The sequence below is a fragment of the Papio anubis genome, chromosome 16 (genome assembly GCF_008728515.1).
Source record: "Papio anubis isolate 15944 chromosome 16, Panubis1.0, whole genome shotgun sequence".
NCBI lineage: Eukaryota > Metazoa > Chordata > Mammalia > Primates > Cercopithecidae > Papio > Papio anubis.
Window position 1 is genome coordinate 52216835 of NC_044991.1, and position 24278 is coordinate 52241112.

General features: G+C 54.9%; 1 protein-coding gene across 5 annotated transcripts; it reads left to right on the forward strand.

Moving 5' to 3' along the window:
• Window positions 1–1262: 1262 nt before the first annotated feature.
• GMEB2 (glucocorticoid modulatory element binding protein 2) lies at window positions 1263–24278 on the forward strand. 5 transcript variants are annotated; one of them, XM_031656557.1, is made up of 9 exons: window positions 1263–2011; window positions 7744–7841; window positions 9482–9609; window positions 14448–14551; window positions 16523–16680; window positions 19512–19583; window positions 19937–20131; window positions 20443–20565; window positions 21163–24278. In XM_031656557.1, exons 1-9 carry the CDS (start codon window positions 1881–1883, stop codon window positions 21801–21803), a joined length of 1650 nt encoding a protein of 549 aa, XP_031512417.1. In that variant the 5' UTR covers window positions 1263–1880; the 3' UTR covers window positions 21804–24278. The 5 variants fall into 5 exon arrangements, with proteins under 5 accessions (XP_031512417.1, XP_031512418.1, XP_021777474.1 ...); XM_031656558.1 differs by having other exon boundaries at window positions 1818–2011; window positions 19937–20074; window positions 21163–22065; XM_021921782.2 differs by lacking the exon at window positions 7744–7841 and having other exon boundaries at window positions 1898–2011.

Sequence of the window (24278 nt, forward strand, 5' to 3'; positions counted from 1 at the left end):
GCAAGCTCCGCCTCCCGGGTTCACGCCATTCTCCTATCTCAGCCTCCCGAGTAGCTGGGACTACAGGTGCCCACCACCACGCCCGGCTAGTTTTTTTTTTTTGTATTTTAGTAGAGATGGGGTTTCACTGTGTTAGCCAGGATGGTCTCGATTACCTGACCTCGTGATCCGCCCGCCTCAGCCTCCCAAAGTGCTGGGATTACAGGTGGGAGCCACCGCGCCTGGCCGGTTGTTGTAGTTTTTAATTTTCACATTTCCATTTGGTTATAACTCCTGTTTCTGTACCAAGATTTTCTTTCCACTTGGCTGAGAATGTTTGCTTTACTCTTGGAGCTGGTCCGATAGCACCTGAGAGTCTCTGTGAGTCCTGCGTTCACCTCAGAGCCAGCTTCTCTTGTGGGTTTATTCCTTTGAGAATCAATCAGACTACCCTTTGCCAGGTAGTTTGATCGTGTTTTGGATGCTTTGACTACTATGCTATGGACTCTGGGTCTTGTTTAAGTTTCACAGAGAATGTAGATTTTTTTTATAGCAAGAAATCGACCTGGTTAGGTTCAGGCTGCAAATTTTGCACCCCGTTCCTGTGTCTGTGTTCTTAGGCCAGTTTAGTTTAGAGACTTTCCAGTGCACCGTGGATCTGCCCCATGTGCGCCATTGGGGCCCATCTGAGACCTGGGCAGTGGTCTATCCTGTAGGTCAGTTTTCTTCCCTTTGCCCTTTAGGGTGAGGACCACGTAGAGACTGTATTGGGATGACCCGGGTGCTCACACACAGCTGTGTGCCATCCTCTCTGTTCCCCTTTCCTCTCATCGCCTCCCCCACACTCTGACTCCTGGCTCCTTGGCCTCTGACTAGAAACCAGGGCTTTCGTGTTCCCTGTGCTGGGTGGAGGATGGAGACTGAGAGGACAACAGGGAGCCCCCACACTCTTGGGCCACCACTCCTTTAGTCAGGAGGAAGATTCCCTTCTCTCCAAGCTTTTTGGGCCTGCCAAGACTGCCGCTGTCACAGGGTTTTACCAGGGGTTGGACTTGCTGAAGGCAAAACCAGCAAAGACAAAATAATGATAATTTTAGAACCCAGGGCAGGCCGGGCACGGTGGCTCACACCTGCAACCCCAGCACTTTGGGAGGTCGAGGTGAGTGGATCACGTGAGGTCAAGAGTTTGAGACCAGCCTGGGCAACATGGTGAAACCTGTAATCCCAGCTATTTGAGAGGCTGAGGCGGGAGAATTGCTTGAACCTAGGAGGCAGAGCTTGCAGTGAGCCGAAATCGCGCCACTGCACTCCAGCCTGGGTGACAGAGCGAGACTCCATCACAAAAAAAAACCCAAAAAACAAAAAAATCCCAGGGCATTTCCCTCCTCTCTGTCTCGAATGGGTCCCTTCCCATTCCACAGGCAGAGAGGACTTCTTGGAATGCTTTCTGCACCTGAAACTCAGCTCAGGGGTTGGGGCTGGCTTTGAGTTCAGGCCAGGAGAGACGGAAGAACTGGCAAGCCGGGGACCTGCGTCCAGGGAAGTGGCTTGGAATTCCAGGCCCCTCCTGTCCTCCTGCTCTGAGCCCCACGTGGAGGGAGTGGCTCTGTGCCTTCTGCCCGAGGGTTTCGGCTCATCCCTGGGAAAGATGGGTGGAGCGCACTTACACCGCCCTTGGAACCAGAGGCCGGAGTAGCCCTTCTGTTGCCTCTCATTTTGTCAGGAAGTAGCCGTCTGGGACTCAAGGATGGGCCTTTGAAGCTGATGAGAGATGCCTTTGTGAGTGCTGTGTTGTGCGGATGTGGAGATGACTCCGGCCCTGTGCCCTGCCTTGCTTCCTCCAGGACTCGGGACCCTGGAGGACTGACGCTGCTGGCCTGGGCGTCCCTTTCTGCTGAGCCATGGCGACTCCCGACGTGAGTGTGCACATGGAGGAGGTGGTGGTGGTGACAACTCCGGACACTGCGGTGGATGGCAGCAGCGTGGAGGGCGTGAAGACTGTGTTGGTGACGACCAATTTGGCCCCTCACGGGTAAGCTCAGGCCTCAGTGCCATTGGGGCTGATGGGGGCTTGGGTTAGGCTGTCCTTGGCTCAGCTGGCATTAACGTAGTAAGGGGCAAGTGTCAGGATTTTCCTAGTTCCAGTTCTTCTGAGACTGGACTTAAATTGTGTGTGTAAGTAGAGAGTGAAGAAAAGCAGAAATGGCCCCGGGAACCAGAAGACCCAGCTGCAGCTCTGGGGAGGCCTCCCGTACCCGCACGGCCACGTGGCTCCACGTCCTGAAAGGCTGTGACTTCTGGTGTGAGAGGGAGCAGTAGGGATGGCAGAGAGCTGGCCTTTCAGAAATGAAGTGAAGAGCCAGTGATTTTCTTGACAGTCTTCATGAAACTATGAGTGTTTTCTTCCTCATCTCTGTACCAGATGTCCGAATCAAATGTTAGTTGGCAAAAATGCTAACATTTGCCCAAACTGCCGGCTTTGTTTTGCTGCCTGTAGGTGGAACTAGTAAGAGGTGGCAGAGCTGCTTCTGCTGTGAGCCGGTGTCTGCTGTCTGCTGGGGGTGAGATAAAGGCCCAGTCAGCCCTTGTGTCACTCCTGCCTCTGCTGGGGGTGAGATAAAGGCAGAGTCAGCCCCGGGCAATCCAGGGCGGTGATCCTCATTCTTCCTCCCCAGAGGACTCTGGGACTCTGGGGCTCTGGGCTGGGGCTCCCGCTGGTCTCATCCTTGCTGTGTCTCATGTGTGGCATCTTCATGTTGACCTAGCATGTCACTGAGCATGAGCTTTTGAGTTTCTCACCATTTGACAGAGGATGACTCTAGACTGCCAACCCCTGTGCGGTGTGGGTCAGGCCTCCCTTCATGGACAGTGTGCAGGCAGCTCCTGCCTGGGAGGACCTGGCCCTGAGTTCCTTCCTGCCTTTCTTCCCTTGCTGTGGAGCCTGTTGTTGCACCTGAGACTTTAACCTCCTGCATGTCCAGGTGGTGGAGGCTGTTGTGCGAGCACAGAGCAAGACATTGACCTGTGTAGGTTCCTGGTGCGAGGTACCCTGTCCTTTCCTGCCTCATCCACACAGCTGGTGGCCATGTCTGGAAATGCAGGAGTGTCTGAGTGGGACCTCCCAGCTGGATGTTCACACCTCCATTCTCCTTTTTCCTTTGTCAGCACCTTGGTGCACAGCTTCCATGTTTTCCGGGCATGTGTCCATGATATTTCCTGACATCTCCCACCCCACACCTCCCCACTCTTGCCCAGAGAGGCAGTGCCCAAGTCCCCTCCCGTGGGGCACCATGGCCACGGCTGCTGGGGTGGTGTCCACGTCTCCTCACCCGAGCCCTGACATGGCCTGCAGTGAGTACAGTGTGACAGCAGTGACCCGTGGCCAGAGGAGTCCACGTAGCTTTCTCATGGTGCCCTAGGGCTGCTGCGAGGAGCCCAGGGTCATTTCTGACCTGAGGAGAGGCTGTTCTGGTCCCACCTGAGCCCAGCTTTTGTGTCACCCACCCAGGCGTCCAGGTGGAAGGGGCCTCGGAGTAGGCCCAGTCCCATATCTAGCTCTCCTGTACCGAGCCCTGACACTGTGGCTGTGGCTGCTGGGGTGGTGTCCAGGTCACCTCACCTGAGCCGTGACAGCGTGGCCGCGGCTGCCGGGGTGGGTAGTCCAGCACTGGGTTGGTACCTTCAGTGTCCTCAGCTCGAGGCCTTTCTTCCTGACCTGGTCTGACCCCCAGACGTCACGTCTTAGCCCGCTGGGGCAGCCATAACAGAATGCCACAGGCCGGGCGGTCTGAACAGCAGAGAGTTATTTTCTTACAGTTCTGAAGACTGAAGTCCAAGATCAGGGTCTGCGAGATTCCGCTTTTGGGAGGACTCCCTTTCTGACTTGCAGATGGCCGACTTCTTGCTGTGTCCTCATGATGGAGAGGGAGGGAGAAAGATCTTTCTCTTTCACTTCTTAGAAGGTCACAGTCGGCCAGGCGCGGTGGCTCATGCCTGTAATTCCAGCACTGTGGGAGACTCAGGCAGACAGATCACTTGAGCCCAGTTCAGGACCAGCCTGGGCAACATGGCAAAACCCCATCTCTACAAAAAACACAGCGCACCACCAGCTGGGCATGGTAGTGAGCACCTGTAGTCCCAGCAACTCAGGAAGCTGAAGCAGGAGAATCACCTGAGCCCAGGAGTTGGAGACAGCAGTGAGCCGTGACCACGCCGCTGCACTCCAACCTGAATGATAAGAGTGAGACCCTGTCTCCAAAAAAAAAAAAAAAACCACCAGAAGGTCAAAGTGTTACTGGATGACCTCATTTTAATTATCTCCCGAAGACCCCATCTTCAAATACAGTCATACTGGGGGTGAGGCCTTCAACATAGGAATTTTACGGGGGACACAGTTCAGGACAACGCCTTCCCCTAGCTCTCGGGGTCCCGTAGGCAGGGGCCTGCCTCCACCTCTCAGGGTCTTCTGACAGGTGGGGCTGAGGATGGCAAGAAGCTGGATGGGTGGGGGTGGGACATATTTTGGTTGCCCTCCTTTCCCTCATCCTGCTGGCAGAGGTAGTTGATGTCCCAGGCCTCTAGATTTAGGGATTTGGGGTATAAACTGAGCATCGGTCATCTCCCCACGGCCAGCCTCCGCCGCTCAGTCTGCGCCTTGCTGCTTGCTGTGTCTGTGTGCCCTCCTGCTCCTCGCTTCTGGCTTTGTACTTCGGAAGCTCTTCCCTCTGCATTGTTGTGAGGACTTCCATGAGGAGCCCGTTCACGTGTGTGTTATTTTTATTTTTATTTTTATTTTTTGAGATGGAGTCTTGTTCTTGTTGCCCAGGCTAGAGTGCAGTGGCGTGATCTCGGCTCACTACAACCTCTGCCTCCCAAGTTGAAGGAATTTTCCTGCCTCAGCTTCCCAAGTAGCTGGGACTATAGGCGTGTGCCACCACATCCAGCTCATTTTTGTATTTTTAGTAGAAACGGGGTTTCACCATGTTGGCCAGGCTGGTCTTGAACTCCTGACCTCGGGTGATCTGCTCGACTTGGCCTCCCAAAGTGCTGGGATTATAGGCATGAGACACTGCACCTGGCCCACATGTGTGTTTAATTTGCCATTTTATCAGGAAGTTTGTACAGCTTTTAAAAAATTATAACCATTTTTATTGCAAAATATATATGGTAGAAAATTATTTCATAGCTGAAATGATTTAGAAAGAAAAAGAAAATTGAAAATACTGATAAGCAAAAATAAAATAAAGGCCCTATTACTACTACCTAGAGTTTCCTACTCTCAGTACCTTAGGATAGATCTTTCCAGATGTTCTGTTTGTATAGAACATACGAATTTTTCTTTCCTTAAGCCTTTTCATGATTAAACTCATGTACGTGCTGAAAAGCACCCCAGGTGCTCACGTTCAGCTGAATGAGCCCCACAAAGGGAGCATGGGGCGTCGCCACACCCTGGAGCCCTGCACATGCCCCTCGCGTTCCCAACAGGAGACCCCACTGTGCGCGCGGCTTTCGTTCTGGTTTGGCTTTAGTTAATGATCTTTGTCTTTCCATGTTGATGAATTTTAATCTCTTCTAATATTCAATTCAAATGTAAGTTTCTTCCTATGTTGGCCAGGCCTGGTGGCTCCTGCCTATAACCCGAGCACTTTGGGAGGCTGAGCTGGGAGGGTTGCCTGAGACCAGCCCGAGCAACAAAGTGAAACCTCGTCTCTACAAAAAATCCAAAAATTATTTGGGTGTGGTGGCGTGCACCTACGGTCCCAGCTGCATGGGAGGTTGAGGCTGCAGTGAGCCAAGATCATGCCACTGCACTCCAGCCTGGGTGACAGGGTGAGATCCTGTCTCAAAAAAAAAAGAAAAAAAGAAAAGTTTCTTTTCCCCCAAAGTGGCTTTTGCTGTCGGTTTGTCCGAGCCAGAGACCGTCCCATTTAGTCCTCATATAGCCCATGGGCGTGTCACTCAGAAAAGTCTCTTTTTCGTGAACTGGCTTAACAAGGAGACTGGGCCAGATGTCCTGCAGCTGCCTTGCTGGGTTCAGAGGATCACAGTTCACGACAGCAGCTGAGTCGTGCCCAGCTCCAGTCTCCAAAGCCAGGGTCCGTCTGGGAGACTGGGTACTGCTCAGTCCGACAAATGCAGGGCGGCTTTCGTGTCCTCGGGGGTCCCCTTACCCTGCACTGCTCTGAACTCTTCCCTCCCCTCCTGTCCAGACCACCCACATTCTAGACTCTCACACCCAAGAGAAGTCTCATGAGCACTGTCACAGGAGCCTCAAGGACACTGGAGTTACCCATTTGTTGAAAAACAAAAATGGGCTGGGCGCGGCGGCTCACACCTGGAATCCCAGCACTTTGGGAGGCCGAGACGGGTGGATCACGAGGTCAGGAGATCGAGACCATCCTGGCTAACACGGTGAAACCCCGTCTCTACTAAAAAATACAAAAAACTAGCCAGGCAAGGTGGCGGCACCTGTAGTCCCAGCTACTCGGGAGGCTGAGGCAGGAGAATGGCGTAAACCCGGGGGGCGGAGCTTGCAGTGAGCTGAGAACCGGCCACTGCACTCCAGCCCAGCCAACAGAGCGAGACTCCGTCTCCAAAAAAAAAAAAAAAAAAAGAAAAACAAAAATGGGCCGGGCGCGGCGGCTCACACCTGTAATCCCAGCACTTTGGGAGGCCGAGGCGGGTGGATCCCTTGTTGTCAGGAATTTGAGACCAGTCTGGCCAACATGGTAAAACCCCGTCTCTACTAAAAGTACAAAAATTAGCCAGCTGTGGTGGCGGGCGCCCGTAATCCAGCTACTTGGGAGGCTGCAGCAGGAGAATTGCTTGAACTGGGAGATGGAGGTTACAGTGAGCCGAGATTGTGCCACTGCACTCCAGCCTGGGTGACAGAGGACTCGGTCTCAAAAAACAAAACAAAACAAAACAAAAACATTGTAGTAATGAAATCCTGCACGGTTGTCTTTGTACACAATTGTGGCTTAGAGCTGTCCTCTGTGGGTGTCTTGCCGGCTGGTGGCAATGACGAACCAGGGCAGTCGCAGACACAGGAGCACGGCTGGCGCAGGGCCCTGGAGGCTGGTGTCCCGTTTGCTCCTTGGTTTCCTGTGGTTACTGTGGAAGGTGGCTCCTTTGGGTTAGCTTTGCTTTACGAACACTGAATATGAGGTTTTTTTCTGGGATGTTAAAAGAATTTGCTCACATCTTATGCTTAAGTTAACTCTTTTAAGAACAGTGAGAAGTAGAGAGGAAATAATCGCCAAGTTCTCTTGCTTGCTCTGTTTACAGTTGTGTCAGTTTTCTTTTGCCGTTTAAGGAAACACTCAGTGGCGGACACCTGTGGTCCCAGCTACTCGAGAGGCTGAGGCAGGAGAATGGCGTGAACCCGGGAACTCGCTCTGTCACCCAGGCTGGAGTGCAGTGGTGTGATCTTGGCTCACTGCAACCTCCGCCTCCCAGGTTCAAGCGATTCTCCTACCCCAGCTTCTACAGGCATGTACCACCATGTCCAGCTAATTTTTGTATTTTTTTAGTAGGGATGGAGTTTCACTGTGTTGGCTGGGCTGGTCTTGAACTCCTGACCTCAGGTGACCCTCCCACCTCAGCCTCCCAAAGTGCTGGGATTACAGGCGTGAGCCACTGCACCCGGCCTCTCTGCCATTTCTGATTTAAATTAGACAGCAAAGCGCTGTCAGGAAAATAGTGCCCTGCAGGTTGTGCCCTCCGAGATCCTGATTCTGTTCTCTCCTCACTTCACCTCACCAGGGGCGACCTGACAGAAGATAACATGGAGACAGAAAATGCAGCGGCGGCAGCTGCCGCGGCCTTCACAGCCTCCTCCCAGCTCAAGGAAGCCGTGTTAGGTAGGAAGCCGTCCTAGGTGGGAAGTCTGCCTTCTTGCCATAGCAGGGACAGGACAGTCCTGCACTCAAAATGAGGAACAGCCAGAGATATACAAGGTCTTTATTCGGGCCGATTCCCAAGCCGTGTGCCCTTAGGAGTGAGAGGCCAGGCCCCAGGGCCCCCAGGTGGGGCCTGCCATGTGTCTGTAATGACAGCACTTTCTCTGCCCATGGCTAATAGGAGAGCAAAGTCACTTGGCCCCAAGTTTGCAGCTCTCTCCTCTTTCGGATTTTGTTTTCTTCTCGTTGTTTCTTGTTTGCCTGTGTCTGTTTATTATAAAGGTCAGTGAATAGTAGTAAAAAAAGTTGTTTTGTTTTTCTGGTTTTTTTGAGACAGGGTCTTGTTCTGTTGCCCAGGCTAGAGTGCAGTGGCACAATCGCCACTCACCATAGCCTTGACCTTGACCACAGCCTTCACAGGCTCAGATGATCCTCCTGCCTCAGCCTCCTGAGTAGCCGGGACTACAGGCATGTGCCACCACACCCAGCTAATTAAGAATCTTTTTTTTTTTTTTTTTTTTTAAGAAATAGGGTCCCACTATTGCCCAGGCTGATCTTGAAGTCCTGGCATCACGTGATCCTCCAGCCTCAGCTTCCCAAAGTGTTGGGATTACAGGTGTGAGCCACTGAGCCTGGCCAGTAAAAAATGTGTTTTTTTTGAGACGGAGTCTCACTCTGTTGCCCAGGCTAGAGTGCGATGACATGATCTCAGCTCACTGCAACCTCTGTCCTGCAGGTTCGAGCTCTTCTCCTGCCTCAGCCTCCCAAGTAGTTGAGATTACAAGCACATACCACCATGCCCAGTTAATTTTTGTGTTTTTAGTAGAGATGGGGTTTTGCCATGTTGGCCAGGCTGGTGTAAAACTCCTGACCTCAGGTGATTCACCCACCTGGGCCTCCCAAAGTGCTGGGATTATAGGTGTGAGCCACCTCGCCTGGCCCAGTAAAAATTCTTTTTTTTTTTTTGAGATGGAGTCTTGCTCTGTCACCCAGGCTGGAGTGCAGTGGTGCGATCTCTGCTCACTGCGAGCTCCACTTCCCGGGTTCCTGCCATTCTCCTGCCTCAGCCTCCCGAGTAGCTGGGACTACAGGTACCCACCACCACGCCTGGCTAATTTTTGTATTTTTAGTAGAGATGGGGTTTCACCATGTTGGCCAGGATGGTCGCGATCTCTTGACCTCGTAATCTGCCCGCCTCGGCCTCCCAAAGTGCTGGGATTACAAAAATTCTTTGTAACACTCTTAATATTTTTCTTTTGCCTGAGATTAAAGGCTCTAGAACCTTTAAAACCTTAGGTTTCCCTAGAATTGTTTCAATTAAAGTTTGATTTTGTTTTCCTAAGTGGCTCTTCAGTTGAACCATAGTTTAATGGGTTCTGGGAATGTAACGATATTTAAATCTGCTCAGTGAGTTTAACCCTGAAACTCGAACGGCACTGATGGGCATGCCCTGCCCACCTTGGCTGTATCTCAGGCCTTCCCGGATTTTAATTTTGGGTTTCCAGGTTGGCAGCTATTTTCTGCATTTTCAGGAAATGCTTTGATGAGGTTGTAACTGATTTTCTGCTTTTACCCTTCCCTGTCAATGTGCCTGTGAGAAGTGAAGATGGCTGAAGAGGGGGAGAACCTGGAGGCTGAGATTGTGTACCCCATCACCTGTGGGGACAGCAGAGCCAACCTCATCTGGAGGAAGTTTGTGTGTCCTGGCATCAATGTGAAATGTGTTCAGGTGAGCACAGGCTGCATTCAGGGCCCAGGAGAGAGGCCTCATGGCGTCTGTGACTGCTCTGGGGGTGCAGCTGTGCTGAGTGTATCCTGAGGCAGGGTCTCCAGGGCTGGGGAGAGTGGAGGAGGCGCGGGAAGAACCTTCAGGAAGAGGAATGTGCTGTGGCCACAGTGCGCTGTGGCAGGGAGGCTGGGAGGCCCTCCTGCCGTGTGGAGGAGGCTGCCGCTCCTAGACAAGGAGCTTTACCCAGCAGATCCAGTGAGAGCTGCTCAAAAAAAGGCTGCCTCCTTGGTAAGGAGCAGGATGAGTGGGAAAAGTCTTCTCTTTCTGACAACATTGATAGGTCAGGTACCCAGGCTCACCTGTGCCGGAACAGCGGAAAATGCCGGTGAAGACATTTCCATAAAGCATCTTACAGATGCTGCCTCACACTGGCTAAGAAAGAGGAAGTGCTGAGGCCTGGGGACCTAATGGTGACAGAATTGAGAGGCCGGTGGGGTGCTGTGCCCAGCTTTTGCCCTGAGAGCCTTGGCCTGAGCTTGGTTTTCCCAGCCTCGCAGGGCTGGAGATCAGAAGACAAAGCCCAGGCCTCCTCTAGGTGTGTGTGCTGGGTGGGGGGTGGGGACTGTCCCTCCAAAGCTGGCACCTCCAGGGGTGAGTCCACCGCGTACTCCCATACCTCCTGTCCCTGGCACAGGGAAGGGGACACCCCCTTGAGGATTCCTAGGTGGTCTGGATGGTCTGAAGGCCTCAAGCTGAGAGTTTAGTTATCAATGGCTCCCAGCTGGCAGTTTCCCCAGGAATCTGACAGAAGCAAACAAAAAATACTTTTTGGAAGAATTCACCTTTGTCTCAGGTTTCAAGTAATTTCCGCAGAACCCTGGACACACAAGAAGCAGTGCTCCTGGAGCACGCACAGAAGCCGCAGGCAGCGGTCGGCCCTGCAGCAGCCTTGGCTGTTGGGATTTTAAGCCTTAGAAGATAAAATCATTATATTTAATAATTTATTTTAAGAAATAAAAGAGGCCAGGCACCATGGCTTAACACCTGCAATCCTAACACTTTGGGAGGCTAAGGGAGGAGGATTGCTTGAGCCCAGGAGTTCAAGAGCAGCGCAGCCTGGGTAACATACTGAGACCCCAGTTTCTTCTTCTTCAAAAAAAGAAAGAGAGCGTGAGCAGAAACACGACTACAGCTAGGACTGAAATTCAACACTTAGTGGATAGGTCTTTAGCGGATTAGCCATAGCTGAAGAGAGAATTATTCAGGAAGCACGAGAGTCGAACACATCTATTTGAGTTCTGGAAGGAGAAGAGAGAGACTGAGAACCTTCAGGACTGAGGAAAGAGTGGTCCGCAGTGCGAGGCCCTGACAGGCCCCAGCCTGGATGAAGACCCTGCTGCCTGCGTCTGGGGTGGCTTTTAGCTCAGAATAAACAGTGATAGTCATGGGCCATCACTCAAGTAAATAAAACCTGTGAGTCTATACCTGTCAGCATGTATTTCATGTTATTCATTTATGTTAAATAAATGCATAGAGAGAAGTAAAGCATGGGAGGAATGATGGGGTCAGAGTCATGAGCAGGTGCTCAGACTGGCTTCAGAGCATCCCTGCAAACCACGCGGCCATTACAGACGTTAAGTCATAGCTGTGGTGGGAAAGCTGGCAGGTGCCTCCTTAACCCCGCGATCCATCTTCACATCGTCAGGCTCGGGACAGACCTCCCGCTTGAGCCTCCTGATGTAGTGAGCACGAGTTCTGTGGTGTTCTTCCAACAGTTCATGGCCTGACTCTACTCATGAGAAAACAGCAGATACACACGGAGAGACAGCCTACGGAATGCCTGACCCACAAGCTCCAAAAATGTCAAGGCGAAGAAAAATACAGACAGGCTGAGAAGCTGCTGCATCTTTTTTTGTTTTTTGAGACGGAGTCGTCCTCTGTCACCCAGACTGGAATGCAGTGGCGCGATCTCGGCTCACCGCAACCTCCACTTCCTGGGTTCAAGTGATTGTCGTGCCTCAGCCTCCTGAGTAGCTGGGACTACAGGCACCCACCACCACACCCAGCTAATTTTTGTATTTTTAGTAGAGATGGGGTTTCGTCATGTTGGCCAGGCTGACCCCGAACTCCTGACCTCAGGTGACCGGCCCACCTCGGCCTCCCAAAGTGCTGGGATTACAGGCGTGAGCTGCTGTGCCCGGCCTGCTGCTGTCATAATGGGGACAAAAGCTGAAGAGCAAGGCAGCTGCATGCACCACAGTCTTGGGCTGGATCCTGCATCAGAAAAAAATGCAGGCTGGGCATGGTGACTCACGCCTGTAATCCCAGCACTCTGGGAGGCTGAGGCGGGTGAATCACCTGAGGTCAGGAGTTTGAGACCAGCCCAGCCAACATGGTGAAACCCCATCTCTACGAAAAATACAAAAAAATTGGCCAGGCATGGTGGCACATGCCTGTACTCCCAGCTACTCGGGAGGCCAAGGCAAGATAATCGCTTGAACCCGGGAGGCGGGGGTTGCAGAGAGCCCAAGATTGCACCACTGCACTCCAGCCTGGGCGACAGAGTGAGACTGTCTCAAAAAAAAAAAAAAAAAAATTTTTTTTGCAATAATGGCTATCACTGGGACAGTTCATAAATTTGAATATGGACAATGGATTAGAGAACAATATGTGAATGACAATTTCCTGATGTGAGTCGTTCTGTGGCTGCACAAGAGATCCTTGTTCTTAGGAAATATACGCGGGTATTGAGGGCCCAGGGCCCCGAAGTCTCTGCCTCCCCCTCAGTAGCCGCACACGCACAGGTCTAGGTGGGGGCAGACGGGAGCAGGCGGTGAGCCTGGGAATGCGCATGTGAGAGCTCCTTGGACTATGCTGGCAGTTACCCTGTGAGTTTGAAATTGTATCAGAATTAGAAGTTGGGAACACGGAAGAAGTGTACCGTAGGTGACATCATAATGAAATTCCAGAATGACAGGGACAGAGAAGATCCTCAGTCTAGCCAAGAGGAGAGACGGATCGCTCAGGAGCGAGAATCCTGCCGGCCATGAGCTGAAATCTGCGCAGGAGCAGAGGTGGTGGCACCAGCGCCTAACTGCAGAGAGCGACGACACCATGAGGTCGTCTTTAGAATTATGCTGGAAGAAAGACATTTTCAGAAAAAGACATGAGTTTGCCACCAGCATTCTGAATATGCATTTCAGGCGGAGATAAGAGGCCTCCAGATGGAAGTGTTGTGGTGTGAGAAGGTGTGAAGAGTCAGGGGAAAACGTGGGTAATCCGACCAGTCCTCTCTGTTCAGCATGGATAGAGACGCCCTAGGAGGACCCGAGAGATGAGAGCAGGGCCACATGGCTGTGGTCTGGAGGGTCAGGAGCGGGCTGTGTTAGCTCGGGAGGGTCAGTTGTGGGCCGTGTTAGCTCGGGAGGGTCAGGAGCGGGCCGTGTTAGCTCGGGAGGGTCAGGAGCGGGCCGTGGTAGCTCGGGAGGGTCAGGAGCGGGCCGTGGTAGCTCGGGAGGGTCGGGCTCGGGCCGTGGTAGCTCAGGAGGGTCGGGATCAGGCCATGTTAACTCGGGAGGGTCAGGAGCGGGCCGTGGTAGCTCTGGGCCCTGGCAGCTCTGGTAAGCGTGACATGGTCAAGAGCTCAGGAGAGTATAGCATGTAGCTTCCTAGCTGGGAGAGGAAAACCTGGGGTGAGAAGACTAACAAAGGTGAAAGCAAGAAAGCAAAGAGGCAGGCCTAGGAGGGCGGGGCGCGAGGCTGGCTGAGCCCAGAACTAGCTAGGATCAGGCCCGTTGGGGACAGTTGAGTTTCCTAGGCGTGAGCCACGTTGGGTAGAGGTGAGGACCAGAAGCAGCCTCAGTCACAGCCAGTGCAGGCTCCTGCCAGGCTCCAACGGTGGCCAGAGAGTCTTCCGGATTCCACATGCTGGGCTTCTATCGGATCTCCCCGATCAACTGCATGAGGGAGAGCCAGAGACTGGCTGGGCTCAGCGTTTCCATCTGTGGCACGGGGGTCATGAGGGTGGGCTCAGGGATCGGGAGCGTCGCTTCCTTCAGCAAGCTGGACCTGGGCACGGCCCGGGGGTGGAGGCGGCCTCCTGGGTCCGGCTGCTGAGACCTCGTGACTCCTCCATCCCCAGCCTGCTTGTTTTCTAAGTAAATGCAGTTTTATTTCCACTTTTTGGTTTCAATAATTGCTTGTGTAACAAGATTGAACAGGATATTTTACCTTCTCAGGTTTTCTGAGCTCCCACATGGGTGAAATTAGCAAGCAGGAGGGTTCCCCTGGCTTGGAAACGGACGTGTGTGTGTGTGCGCGCGTGCGTGTCAGTGCGTGTGTGTGTGCACGCGCGTGTGTCAGAGTGAGAGCAGGTGCCGGCACTTGCTGCACGGGACAAGGTGGTGTCAGGAGGGGCCTGAGGAAGGCAGCGTTCACAGCTTCACCCATGTGCTGGCATCTGTTGCCATCTGCGATGTAACATACGCAATAATGTGTATTTATAAGATGCATTGCACAGAAGCAGTTTGCTTAGTCTGCCTGGAGGAAGAGAAGGCCACACACCTACCTGGTATAGTCAACTCAGCTGTGTCTAGCCCCGGCACACAGCAGCTCGGTCCCCTCAGGGCTGGAGGAGACGGCCGCTCCCCACTGCAGCCACCGTGTCTGTGGGTCATGTCCTTATTTTACCTGAATGCTCTGTAGGAGACGTGCACTGCTCAGCGCCATGCCATGGTGTTCTTCCTGACTTGTGCCGCTGACTCAGGGTCAGGTAGGAGGTGGGACAGCCTATGTGGTGTCCCGGCCAAGCTTGACCCACGTGGCTGTGTCCTCCACAGTACGACGAGCATGTGATCAGCCCGAAGGAATTTGTGCACCTGGCCGGGAAGTCTACCCTGAAGGACTGGAAGAGAGCCATCCGCATGAACGGCATCATGCTCAGGTGGGCGCTGGCACCAGGGTCAGCCTCCCTCGTGGAAGGGGCCCTGGCAACTCTTGCTTTCTTATGGGGTTTTGAGATTTTGAAGATGAGGCGTGTTTTAGATGTGGTGAGTGCTGACAACCTCCCGGGTGACTGCACCTGCTCACATCCGAAACACTAACCCATCTCCCACACCCCTGCCAACAGGGACACTATCAGAGTTTTAGAATTGTTTTGTCAGTTATTTTAATATCCACCAATTCTTTACCTGAAGGCACTTGTGGCTATTTCACTGTTGTAAAATAGAGGGTTGGCCGGGCATGGTGGCTCACACCTGTAATCCCAACACTTTAGGAGGCTGAGGCAGGAGGATCACTTGATGCCAGGAGTTTGAGACCAGCCTGGGCAAAATAATGAGACCTCATCTCTACTAAAAATAAAAAAAATTATCTCGATTTGGTGGCATATGCCTGTGGTCCCAGCTACTCGAGAGGCTAAGGTAGAAGGATCACTTCAGCCTGGAAATCTGGGCTGCAGTGAGCTGTGATTGTGCCATTGCAATCCAGCTTGGGTTACAGAGTGAGACTGTCTCAAAAAGAAGAAACAAGAATAAAAGGGAAAAGAAAAGGGTCTGTTTCAATTATGCATATTCTGAAAATAAAAACAAGGTATAATCTGGTATTTGTGCATCAGATTTTGGCCTTTTATGTTATTCTTTATTTCTGTCCTTTCTATCACTTTTTTTTTTGAGACGGAGTCTTGCTCTGTTGCCCAGGCTGGAGTGCAGTGGCATGATCTTGGCTCACTGCAAACTCTGCTTCCTGGGTTCAGGCGATTCTCTTCCTCAGCCTCCCCAGTAGCTGGGTTTACAGGTGCCCGCCACCACGCCCAGCTAATTTTTGTATTTTTAGTAGAGACGGGATTTCGCCATATTTGCCAGGCTGGTCTCAAACACCTGACCTCAGGAGATCCACCTGCCTCAGCCTCCCACAGTGCTGGGATTGCAGGCATGAGCCGCCCCGCCCGGCCTCCACTTTATCTGTGAATCATAAGCCGCAGTCTCGGTCTTTGTGGGCCTGGCCTCTACCTTGCTTCCCAAGGAGGGCCCCTGCTTTGTGCTGGAGTCAGAGTTTGAGGCCTCACGAGTGACTGGCCCTGGGTCCTTCCCCATGGCTCAGGTCCTGTCCAGCTGAGCTGGCCTCTGATTTTTCTGGAACGTGGCTGGTGGCACAGCTGTGGGGACCACCGGCCAGGTAGGCAAGTCCTGAGCTGACCACAGAAGCATCAGCCTGTGTGTGCCTGAGGTCAGCGCTGCCCAAAGATTGAATGTGGCCGGAGCCTCTGACCCTTGTTTCATGGGTCGAGGCAGGCTCATTGGGACACACAGGACTGAGACCCTGGACCTCCGGAGAGGTGGAAGAGAGGGCCCTGGGAGGGCGGGTCTTGGTAGTTTGGGCCATGGGAAGCCTTCCTGGTAAAGATGAGGATAAGCGGCAGCCATGGCTGTTGGTGCTCTCCTGCGCCCTCATCACTCTCCTTTGCTGTCTCTGTGCCCTTTAGAAGGAGGAAGGCTTCTCCTGGAAGTGGTTTCCCACCTTCCTCTGCTTCAGAATGAGTCATGCATGATGCAGGGGGGCCAGGCCAACCTTTGTTAGCTATGGGTCACTCACTTAGGACTTGGGTAGTGGAACGTCCCAGAAAGGCCCAGCCCCACAGATTCTGATGGGCATCTCCAGGGTACCCGCTGGCCAGCGCGCACCTCCTTCCTGGGGACAGTGCCGTGGTGTGGGGCTGGGCCGGCTGCTTCCTCAGCAGCAGGGTCCTGCACGCCGAGCTTGCGCTGAGGGAAGCGGAGCCCACCCTCCTCTGTGGAGCTGCCAGCGCCTCGGCCAGGACTGGCCCACACAGGTGGATGGCCCAGGTCAGGGAGGGCGGGCAGGTGCCTTCGGCTCTGGGGCTGACCTGAACGCTCCGTGCCACCCCCTGCCATAGGAAGATCATGGACTCCGGGGAGCTGGACTTCTACCAGCACGACAAGGTCTGCTCCAACACCTGCCGCAGCACGAAGATCGACCTCTCAGGAGCCCGCGTGTCCCTGAGCAGTCCCACGTCGGCCGAGTACATTCCCCTCACGCCTGCCGCAGCCGACGGTAGGTGCACGGGCTGCTCCTCCTGACCCCACCCTGGCCATGGCCACAGAGGGTGACGTGCCCCTGGGTGGCCTCCCTGGCCCCAGGCGTTGGCTCAGGCCAGGGTTGCTGGTCTCCTGCCTGCAGCCCTGAGTGTCTGGGATCAGCCGCCTCCTTCCTCAGAGGAGAGCTGGCAGAATTGCTGCTTTCATTGACAAGGAAGATGAAAGCACTTTTCTTTCTAAGCCATTTTCATTGTAATATAATAACTCACACGCAGGGAAGGGTATAGCGAGTAACAGAGAGTGCCTGGGCGCCCACCGGCCCCCTCCCTCCCACCCCCACGGCCCAGCCCCAAATCTGGATCCGCTTTCCTCCTAACCTGGCGGTTTATGGAGCTGCACGCCTGCTCCCCGGCCTTCCGTGCTGGGTGCCTTGCTGCAGGTATTCCCGCCACTTGGGTTTTTGGATGACGGTTTAGGTAATCTTCCATGTTGTCTGTAGCTGTAAATTGTGGAAAGGTTATTCCCTTTCTTTCCAGCTTTACGAATAGAGAAATTTTTCTTAAAACTAAAGTTAGGCCAGGCGCGGTGGCTCACGCCTGTAATCCCAGCACTTTGGGAGGCCGAGGCAGGCGGATTGCTTGAGGCCAGGAGTTCGAGATCAGCCTGGCCAACGGGGTGAAACACAGTCTCTATTAAAAGTACAAAAGTTAGCTGGGTGTGGTGACATGTGCCTGTGGTCTCAGCTACTTGGGAGGCTGAGGCAGGAGAATCGTTTGAACCCAGGAGGCGGAGGTTGCAGTGAGCCGAGATCGCACCACTGCCCTCCAGCCTGGGCAGTAGCGAGGCCTCACCCTTCTCAGCCTGGCAGGTTCAGTGCTGAGTCCTGAGAAGCCCAGGACACTTGGGCTGCTGTGGTCGGAGGGGCCGGGTAGAGCCCAGCCTCCTGTCTGTCCTCCCCGGGGCCTCCACCATGTTAGTGTTGGCCCTGCCTGACCGCCTGCTAGGAAAGGGACTGGGCCTTCCACGCCCTGTAGTCAGTGCCGCACAGCTAGGCTGAGGCTCAGCTCTTCTGAAGATGATTTGGGTTCTTTAACCTGAAGTCTCTGAGAACCATTGACTTGGCTACTGTGCACTTAGTAAAAGGTGGTGTATCAGCCCAAACTAGGAGAGACACTCACTCACATCCCAAATAATTCCAGAGTTAGTAAAAGGTGGTGTATCAGCCCAAACTAGGAGAGACACTCATTCATGCCCCAAATAATTCCGGATGTATAATATGAGTAATATTCACCACTGCCATGTCTTTGATGAATGTGAAAAGGCCAGCATTACCAAAACGCTAAACTGCTTCCAGGTTTGTTTTTGTTTTTGTTTTTTGAGACGGAGTCTCGCTCTGTTGCCCCAGCTGAAGTGCAGTGGCGCAATCTCGGCTCACTGCAACCTCCACCTTTCGGGTTCTAGCGATTCTCCTGCCTCAGCCTCCCAAGCGACTGGGATTACAGGTGCCGCCGCCACGCACAGCTAACTTTTTGTATTTTAGTAGAGACAGGGTTTTGCTGTGTTGCCCAGGCTGTTCTCGATCTCCTGACCTCGTGATCCACCTGCCTCAGCCTCCCAAAGTGCTGGAATTACAGGTGTGAGCCACCGCGCCCAGCCCCGGGTTTTTTTTTTTTTTTTTTTTTGAGACGGAGTCTCGCTCTGTCACCCGGGCTGGAGTGCAGTGGCCGGATCTCAGCTCACTGCAAGCTCTGCCTCCCGGGTTTGTGCCATTCTGCTACCTCAGCCTCCCGAGTAGCTGGGACTACAGATGCCCACCACCTCGCCCAGCTAGTTTTTTTTGTATTTTTTAGTAGAGACGGGGTTTCACCGTGTTAGCCAGGATGGTCTCGATCTCCTGACCTTGTGATCCGCCCGTCTCGGCCTCCCAAAGTGCTGGGATTACAGGCTTGAGCCACCGCGCCCGGCCCCGGGTTTGTTTTTTAAGCCAGATCTGCGTATAAAGTCTCCATCAGCAACACCCAAAATGGCCAAATATGAATGACATGGCCAGTCGTGTTCTGTAGTCACTAGAGAGGGACCCACGGGAAGAGCCAGGACAGTTTCTGTCTCTCAAAGCCATACTTGTTCTGGTGTAGAAAAATGGAAACATGATAGATACTGAGATTTATGATGACTTCAATGAAGCATCACTTGAAGAGGTGAGGTGAGGGCGAGCCCCACGGGCGACAGATGGAGCCGCAGAGCAGGATTCCAGACTCTCGTCAGTGGGAAAACAAGTCAAGCAGAAGGATCACCTGGTCTCCTGACGGTCAAGTCAAAAGTGCTTCTTGAGTAAAATCGTAAATGGACAAGCAGAGAAAATGTTGAGGATTTGCTGAAACTGGGTTAGGGTTCAAGGGATTTGTTTTTGTGTTCTTTCTCCTTTGTATGTTTAACAACGTCTGTGATTAAAAACAGCCGCAAGATACAAGGCAGGAAAACACTTTGGCTGTACTAGTGTGTATCCTGTGTTTGTCAGTTTTGTGAAAACAGATGGAGTGGTTCAGAAGGTGGTGTGAGGAGGGCGGACAGTGTGTGGGGTGTGTGGGTGTGGGTGTGTGGGTGTGTGAGGTGTGTGAGGTGTGTGGGGCATGTGGGGTGTGTGGGGTTGGGACTGGTGTGAGGAGGGCAGACTGTGGGGTGTGTGGGGGTGTGGGTGTGTGAGGTGTGTGGGGGTGTGGGGTGTGGGGGTGTGGGTGTGGGTGTGTGGGGTGTGTGGGGTTGGGACTGGTGTGAGGAGGGCGGACAGTGTGTGGGCTGGGACTATGGTGCTCTCAGCTCTCACCCGAGGTTTCCTTTTGGCTACAGTGAATGGATCTCCTGCGACCATCACCATAGAGACCTGTGAGGACCCTGGGGACTGGACTGCGGCCATCGGAGGTACGAGGTTCCTCCTTGTGGGCTGCTCACAAGCTCTGGCGGGGTGGTGGGGTCTCTGCCCGCCTCAGGCCACACAGGGGCTCCAGGAATCCAGGTGGGACCAGTGGGGTCTTTGTGGAGAAAGGTCTGGCTCCAGCAGCGTTATCTTGGGTGCTCTGAGGCTGAGCTCTGTGGCTGACCTGCTAGATTTCAGCACTGTGGATGTGTCTGGGCAGTGCAAGCCCAGCTCAGTGCCAGGCACTGCCGGCTCTGGCATGGTGTCCTCGTGGCTGTGGTGGTGTCCTCGTGGCTGTGGTGGCTGCCCCGTGTAGCAGCGCTTTCCCTGCCCACTGAACCCACTCTTTCCCTCACAGATGACACATTTACCTTCTGGCGGGGGCTGAAGGACGCCGGCCTGCTGGACGAGGTCATCCAGGAGTTCCACCAGGAGCTGATGGAGACCATGAGAGGCCTGCAGCAGCGGGTCCAGGACCCTCCCCTGCAGCTTCGAGGTGAGGAGCTGCATCTTCCCTCTTGCCGGCTCCTCAGCCCAGGAGTGTCTGCAGGAGGTGAGGCCACTGGCCCTCCTGCCCCAGGCCCTTCTGTGCTGCTGGGTTGGAGGCTGAATCTAGGCTTGGGACCCTCGCTGTGCTGAGGCTGAACCTGGTGGGAGGATCGCCTTGGTGCATCTCAGTCTTCTCCCTCTGAACCGGACTGTCTAGGAAGGGCCCGGGTTCCCACCGAGTGTCCGCGTTACCGTTGGTGTTCCGGCTGTCTAGGAAGGGCCCGGGTTCCCACCGAGTGTCCGCGTTGCCCGTGGTTGTTCCGGCTGTCTAGGAAGGGTCCGGGTTCCCACCGAGTGTCCGCGTTGCCCTTTCAGATGCTGTGCTCCTCAACAACATTGTGCAGAACTTCGGCATGCTAGACCTGGTGAAGAAGGTGCTGGCCAGCCACAAGTGCCAGATGGACCGCTCGCGGGAGCAGTATGCCCGGGACCTGGCAGGTACGCCGAGAGCGCCCCGGCCCCCGGGCAGCAGGCTGAGGACCTGGGAGCCCACGGGTTCACCCCCTGGCTGTGCGTCCACATGCATTCCCTGGAGTCATAGCCACCACGGGGAGCTTCTGAGGAGGGTCTGAGACAGGCCCTGGGTCAGTGCGGGAGGGTCTGAGACAGGCCCTGGGTCAGTGCGGGAGGGTCTGAGACAGGCCCTGGGTCAGTGCGGGAGGGTTTGAGACAGTATTGCCACACTTGCACACAGGCCCTGGGTCAGTGCAGGGGGTTCTGAGACAGTCCCTGGGTCAGCGCGGGAGGGTCTGAGATGGCATTGCCACATTTGCACACGGGCCCCGGGTCAGTGCAGACCCTGGGTCAGCACAGGCTTGTATCTACCCCGAGGGCCATCTTGGCCCCCGTCTCCCACAGACCTCACCTTTGGTGAGTGGCCACGTGGTCATCTGGGTTTGTGGCATCAAGTGAGCAGACCTGGGTTGCCACTGACCCAGGAGCCACCCAGATGGTGTGGCGTGTCTGCCCCCGTCCCCTGCACACTGCCGTCCATGCCCCCGTCCTCTGTGTGATGCCGTCTGCCCCTCCCTGCAGCCCTGGAGCAGCAGTGTGATGAGCATCGCCGCCGAGCCAAGGAGCTGAAGCACAAGTCCCAGCACCTCAGCAACGTGCTCATGACGCTGACTCCGGTCTCCCTGCCACCGCCTGTGAAGCGGCCCCGGCTTGCACGTGCCACATCAGGACCGGCCGCCATGGCCTCGCAGGTGCTCACCCAGTCTGCCCAGCTGGCGCTCGGCCCGGGCGTGCCCGTCCCCCAGCTGACCAGCGTGCCCCTTGGTAAAGTGGTGTCCACCCTGCCCTCCACCGTCCTGGGCAAGGGTTCCCTTCAGGCACCCCCTGCCAGCTCCCCAGCCTCCCCACTGCTTGGGGGCTACACAGTCTTGGCCTCCTCCGGCTCCACCTACCCCAGCACAGTGGAGATCCACCCGGACGCGTCCAGCCTCACGGTCCTGAGCACAGCCGCCGTGCAGGACGGTAGCACGGTGTTCAAGGTGGTCAGCCCGCTGCAGCTGCTCACCTTGCCTGGCCTGGGCCCCACCCTACAGAACGTGGCCCAGGCCTCGCCTGGCGCCAGCACAATTGTGACAGTGCCCACAGGGGCTGCCCCCGGGCCCGAGGAGCACACGGCCACCATTGAGGTGGCTGCCGTGGCAGAGGACCACGAGCGGAAGTAGCCGACGGGAGGGCGAGGCCCCTGGGACGGACAGGGCTGGCTGCCTCTCAGCTGCGGCAGCAGGGAACGGGCAGAGGCCGCAGGGCTGGCTCGGGCAGGTGGGTCACGTGGGCTGCAGAACCAAAGAGAGGAATCGCCAAAACAAATCACGAGAAGAGAGAAGGGGACAGAACAGCGAGAGCAACCTGGAAATCGGTCTTCAGGTCCCACGTTTCCCCCCCTTTTTTCTTGGGAAATATATTTTTCCATCTGTTGCTTATTAATACTGTTTACACATTGGGCCTTGATCAGGAGCCAGGTGGGCGGGGGCGGGGGGGAGCCTGGGTGCAGCCGAGGCAGAGGAAGCAGAGGCAGGGTGCCGAGCACGACCCTGCAGGTGCCGGACGCGGTGCAGCGGGTGGCGAGGTCCCGGTGTCTGCACCCAGCCAGGTCCCTGGGGATGCTACTAACACATGACTTGGGAGCTGAGCCCAAGTGTGAACCCTATGGATCCTATGGATTTGGTTTCTTCCCACAGTTTTCTGTAGGTTTAGTGTGGCTGGCACCCCGTTCTCCTCCTGTGTGGGAACGTGCACCCGGAGCTTGGGGTGCAGATCCCGGTGGGTGCCCTCCTCCCCCACCCCCAGCCGGTGCTCAGGTGGCCCAGGGGCCGCACAGATGAGGCGTGGTCCAGGCATTGTTGCACATGTACTGAGGGTGTTTTTAAGTGAATTGCTTAGTAGGCTTCTAGGAAGAGTCGGATTTATAGCATTTTCAACCAAAATAATGCTGAGTGCCTAGGCTTCCCGAGTTAGCTCTGGGGGTGGCCCCTGAGCCCCTGTGAGTGCACCTGACCGGGTGCGGAGGTCCTGGGCAGCCTCTGCCTGAGCTGGCCCCTCCCAGGGATCTGAGATCCGTGAGGTGTGTCCTGAGGGCTTCAGTCCTGGGGCATGGGCATAAACAGAACCAGTTGCTATGGAGGTGGAGGATTCACGTGGGGGCCCTTCGGCTTGGGCTGCTTGGCCACAGAACAGCCCCCGGCCCCCATGCAGCCCCTGGGCTGGCCCTCGGTGGTCTCTGTCCAAGGGAGAGCCTCTGGGTGTTTAGGAGGCTGCCCGGGTGGGCTGGTCAGGGCAGCTGCCAAAGGTGGAGCCCAGAGCCTGTCTGGAAGGGCTGTCCATGACTGTCCCCAGACCTGGCCTTGGACTCAAGGAAGACCAGGCTGAGGCCCCTCCAGGCCAGGGCCCTGGGGCAGACATCTCAGGGAGCAGCCAGCCCAGGGCTCCTGCCGTCTCCAGCAGGGCATGTCCCAGGAGGACCCTGAGGGCCAGAGGCCCCTGGATGCTCCTCCTGATTCTGTCGGCAGCTGAAGGCCCGTCTGAGGCCCCGCAATGCGAGGGTCCCGTGTCCCACTTCACTGCTCCGAAGGAAACTGGCTGGCTGTCCGTCCAGCGAGCGGCCCAGACCCCACCTCTGTGCCGTTGTCACCAGGGCCCTGTCCTGGCTGCCCCCACCCATGTTAAGCTACTGAAGCTGTGTCTTGTTTGTTTTCTCTGTTACGTTTTTGTTTGCTGTTTGCTGTTGTCACAGTCAGCTGGTTTCGGCGTGATGTTGACCTTTTGATGTACATACTCCGTTTTAAACTCATTTCCACTCCAGTTGAGTTCTGCAGCGTGCAGCGGTATGACCTTACGGGGTTCAGGAGGGCCCCGTAGCCCCCACCCCACCAGCTCAGAACCTGTCGCTAATACAGCTGCCTGTGACCCTGGGACCCGCAACCTTCCAGCTGCTTCCCTTTGTCAAAGTCACGAGTGGGTCTGCCTTGGCAGCCCTCGCTGAACAGAACTCCCAGTGGGTTGTGGGTTCATTTCTTTTCTTTTTAAGAACAAGGTTGGGACCTTTTCTGCTCCTGCCCTTCAGCTATTGAGGCATTGGGAGAGGAAGTTAATTTCAGAGCCATACAAAAATAAGCCACAACCAGCTTCAGAATTAATTCCCAATCCCCCATTCCAGCAGGGCTGGGAGCCCATTCCCAGTGCTTCCCAAGGCCCTCGGGGACGTCTACCACCAACCCAGCTGCTTCTGGCAGGGGTTCCAAGCCCCAGCATGGGGAAGGGCCCTGGAGAAGCCCCCATCCTCACGGGAACCACACTGCGGTGGGCCGGGGAGGTCGTCAGCACTGCCCCCGGCTCCTCCAGGTCCTGCTGGCTCCTCCGGGGCAGGGTTCCCTGGACCTCCCAGTTCTGCACCTTGGGGCCAGCCAGTACTCAGAGAGGAAGACCTTCTCAACCACATACAGAACACAGGTTTTCATGGCTGCCTTTGGTTTGGTTTTCTGAGAAGATAGAATTGGATTGGATTTTGCAGAGGGCGAGAACTTCTCTGTGCCTGCTCAGAGGCGCCCTGGGGAAGGGCCGTGTTTGAGTTTTGCTTTGTATGTTGTTTTGCAAGTATCTGCCTGGTACTTTGATTTAAAATAAAAACAATTTTCATAGTT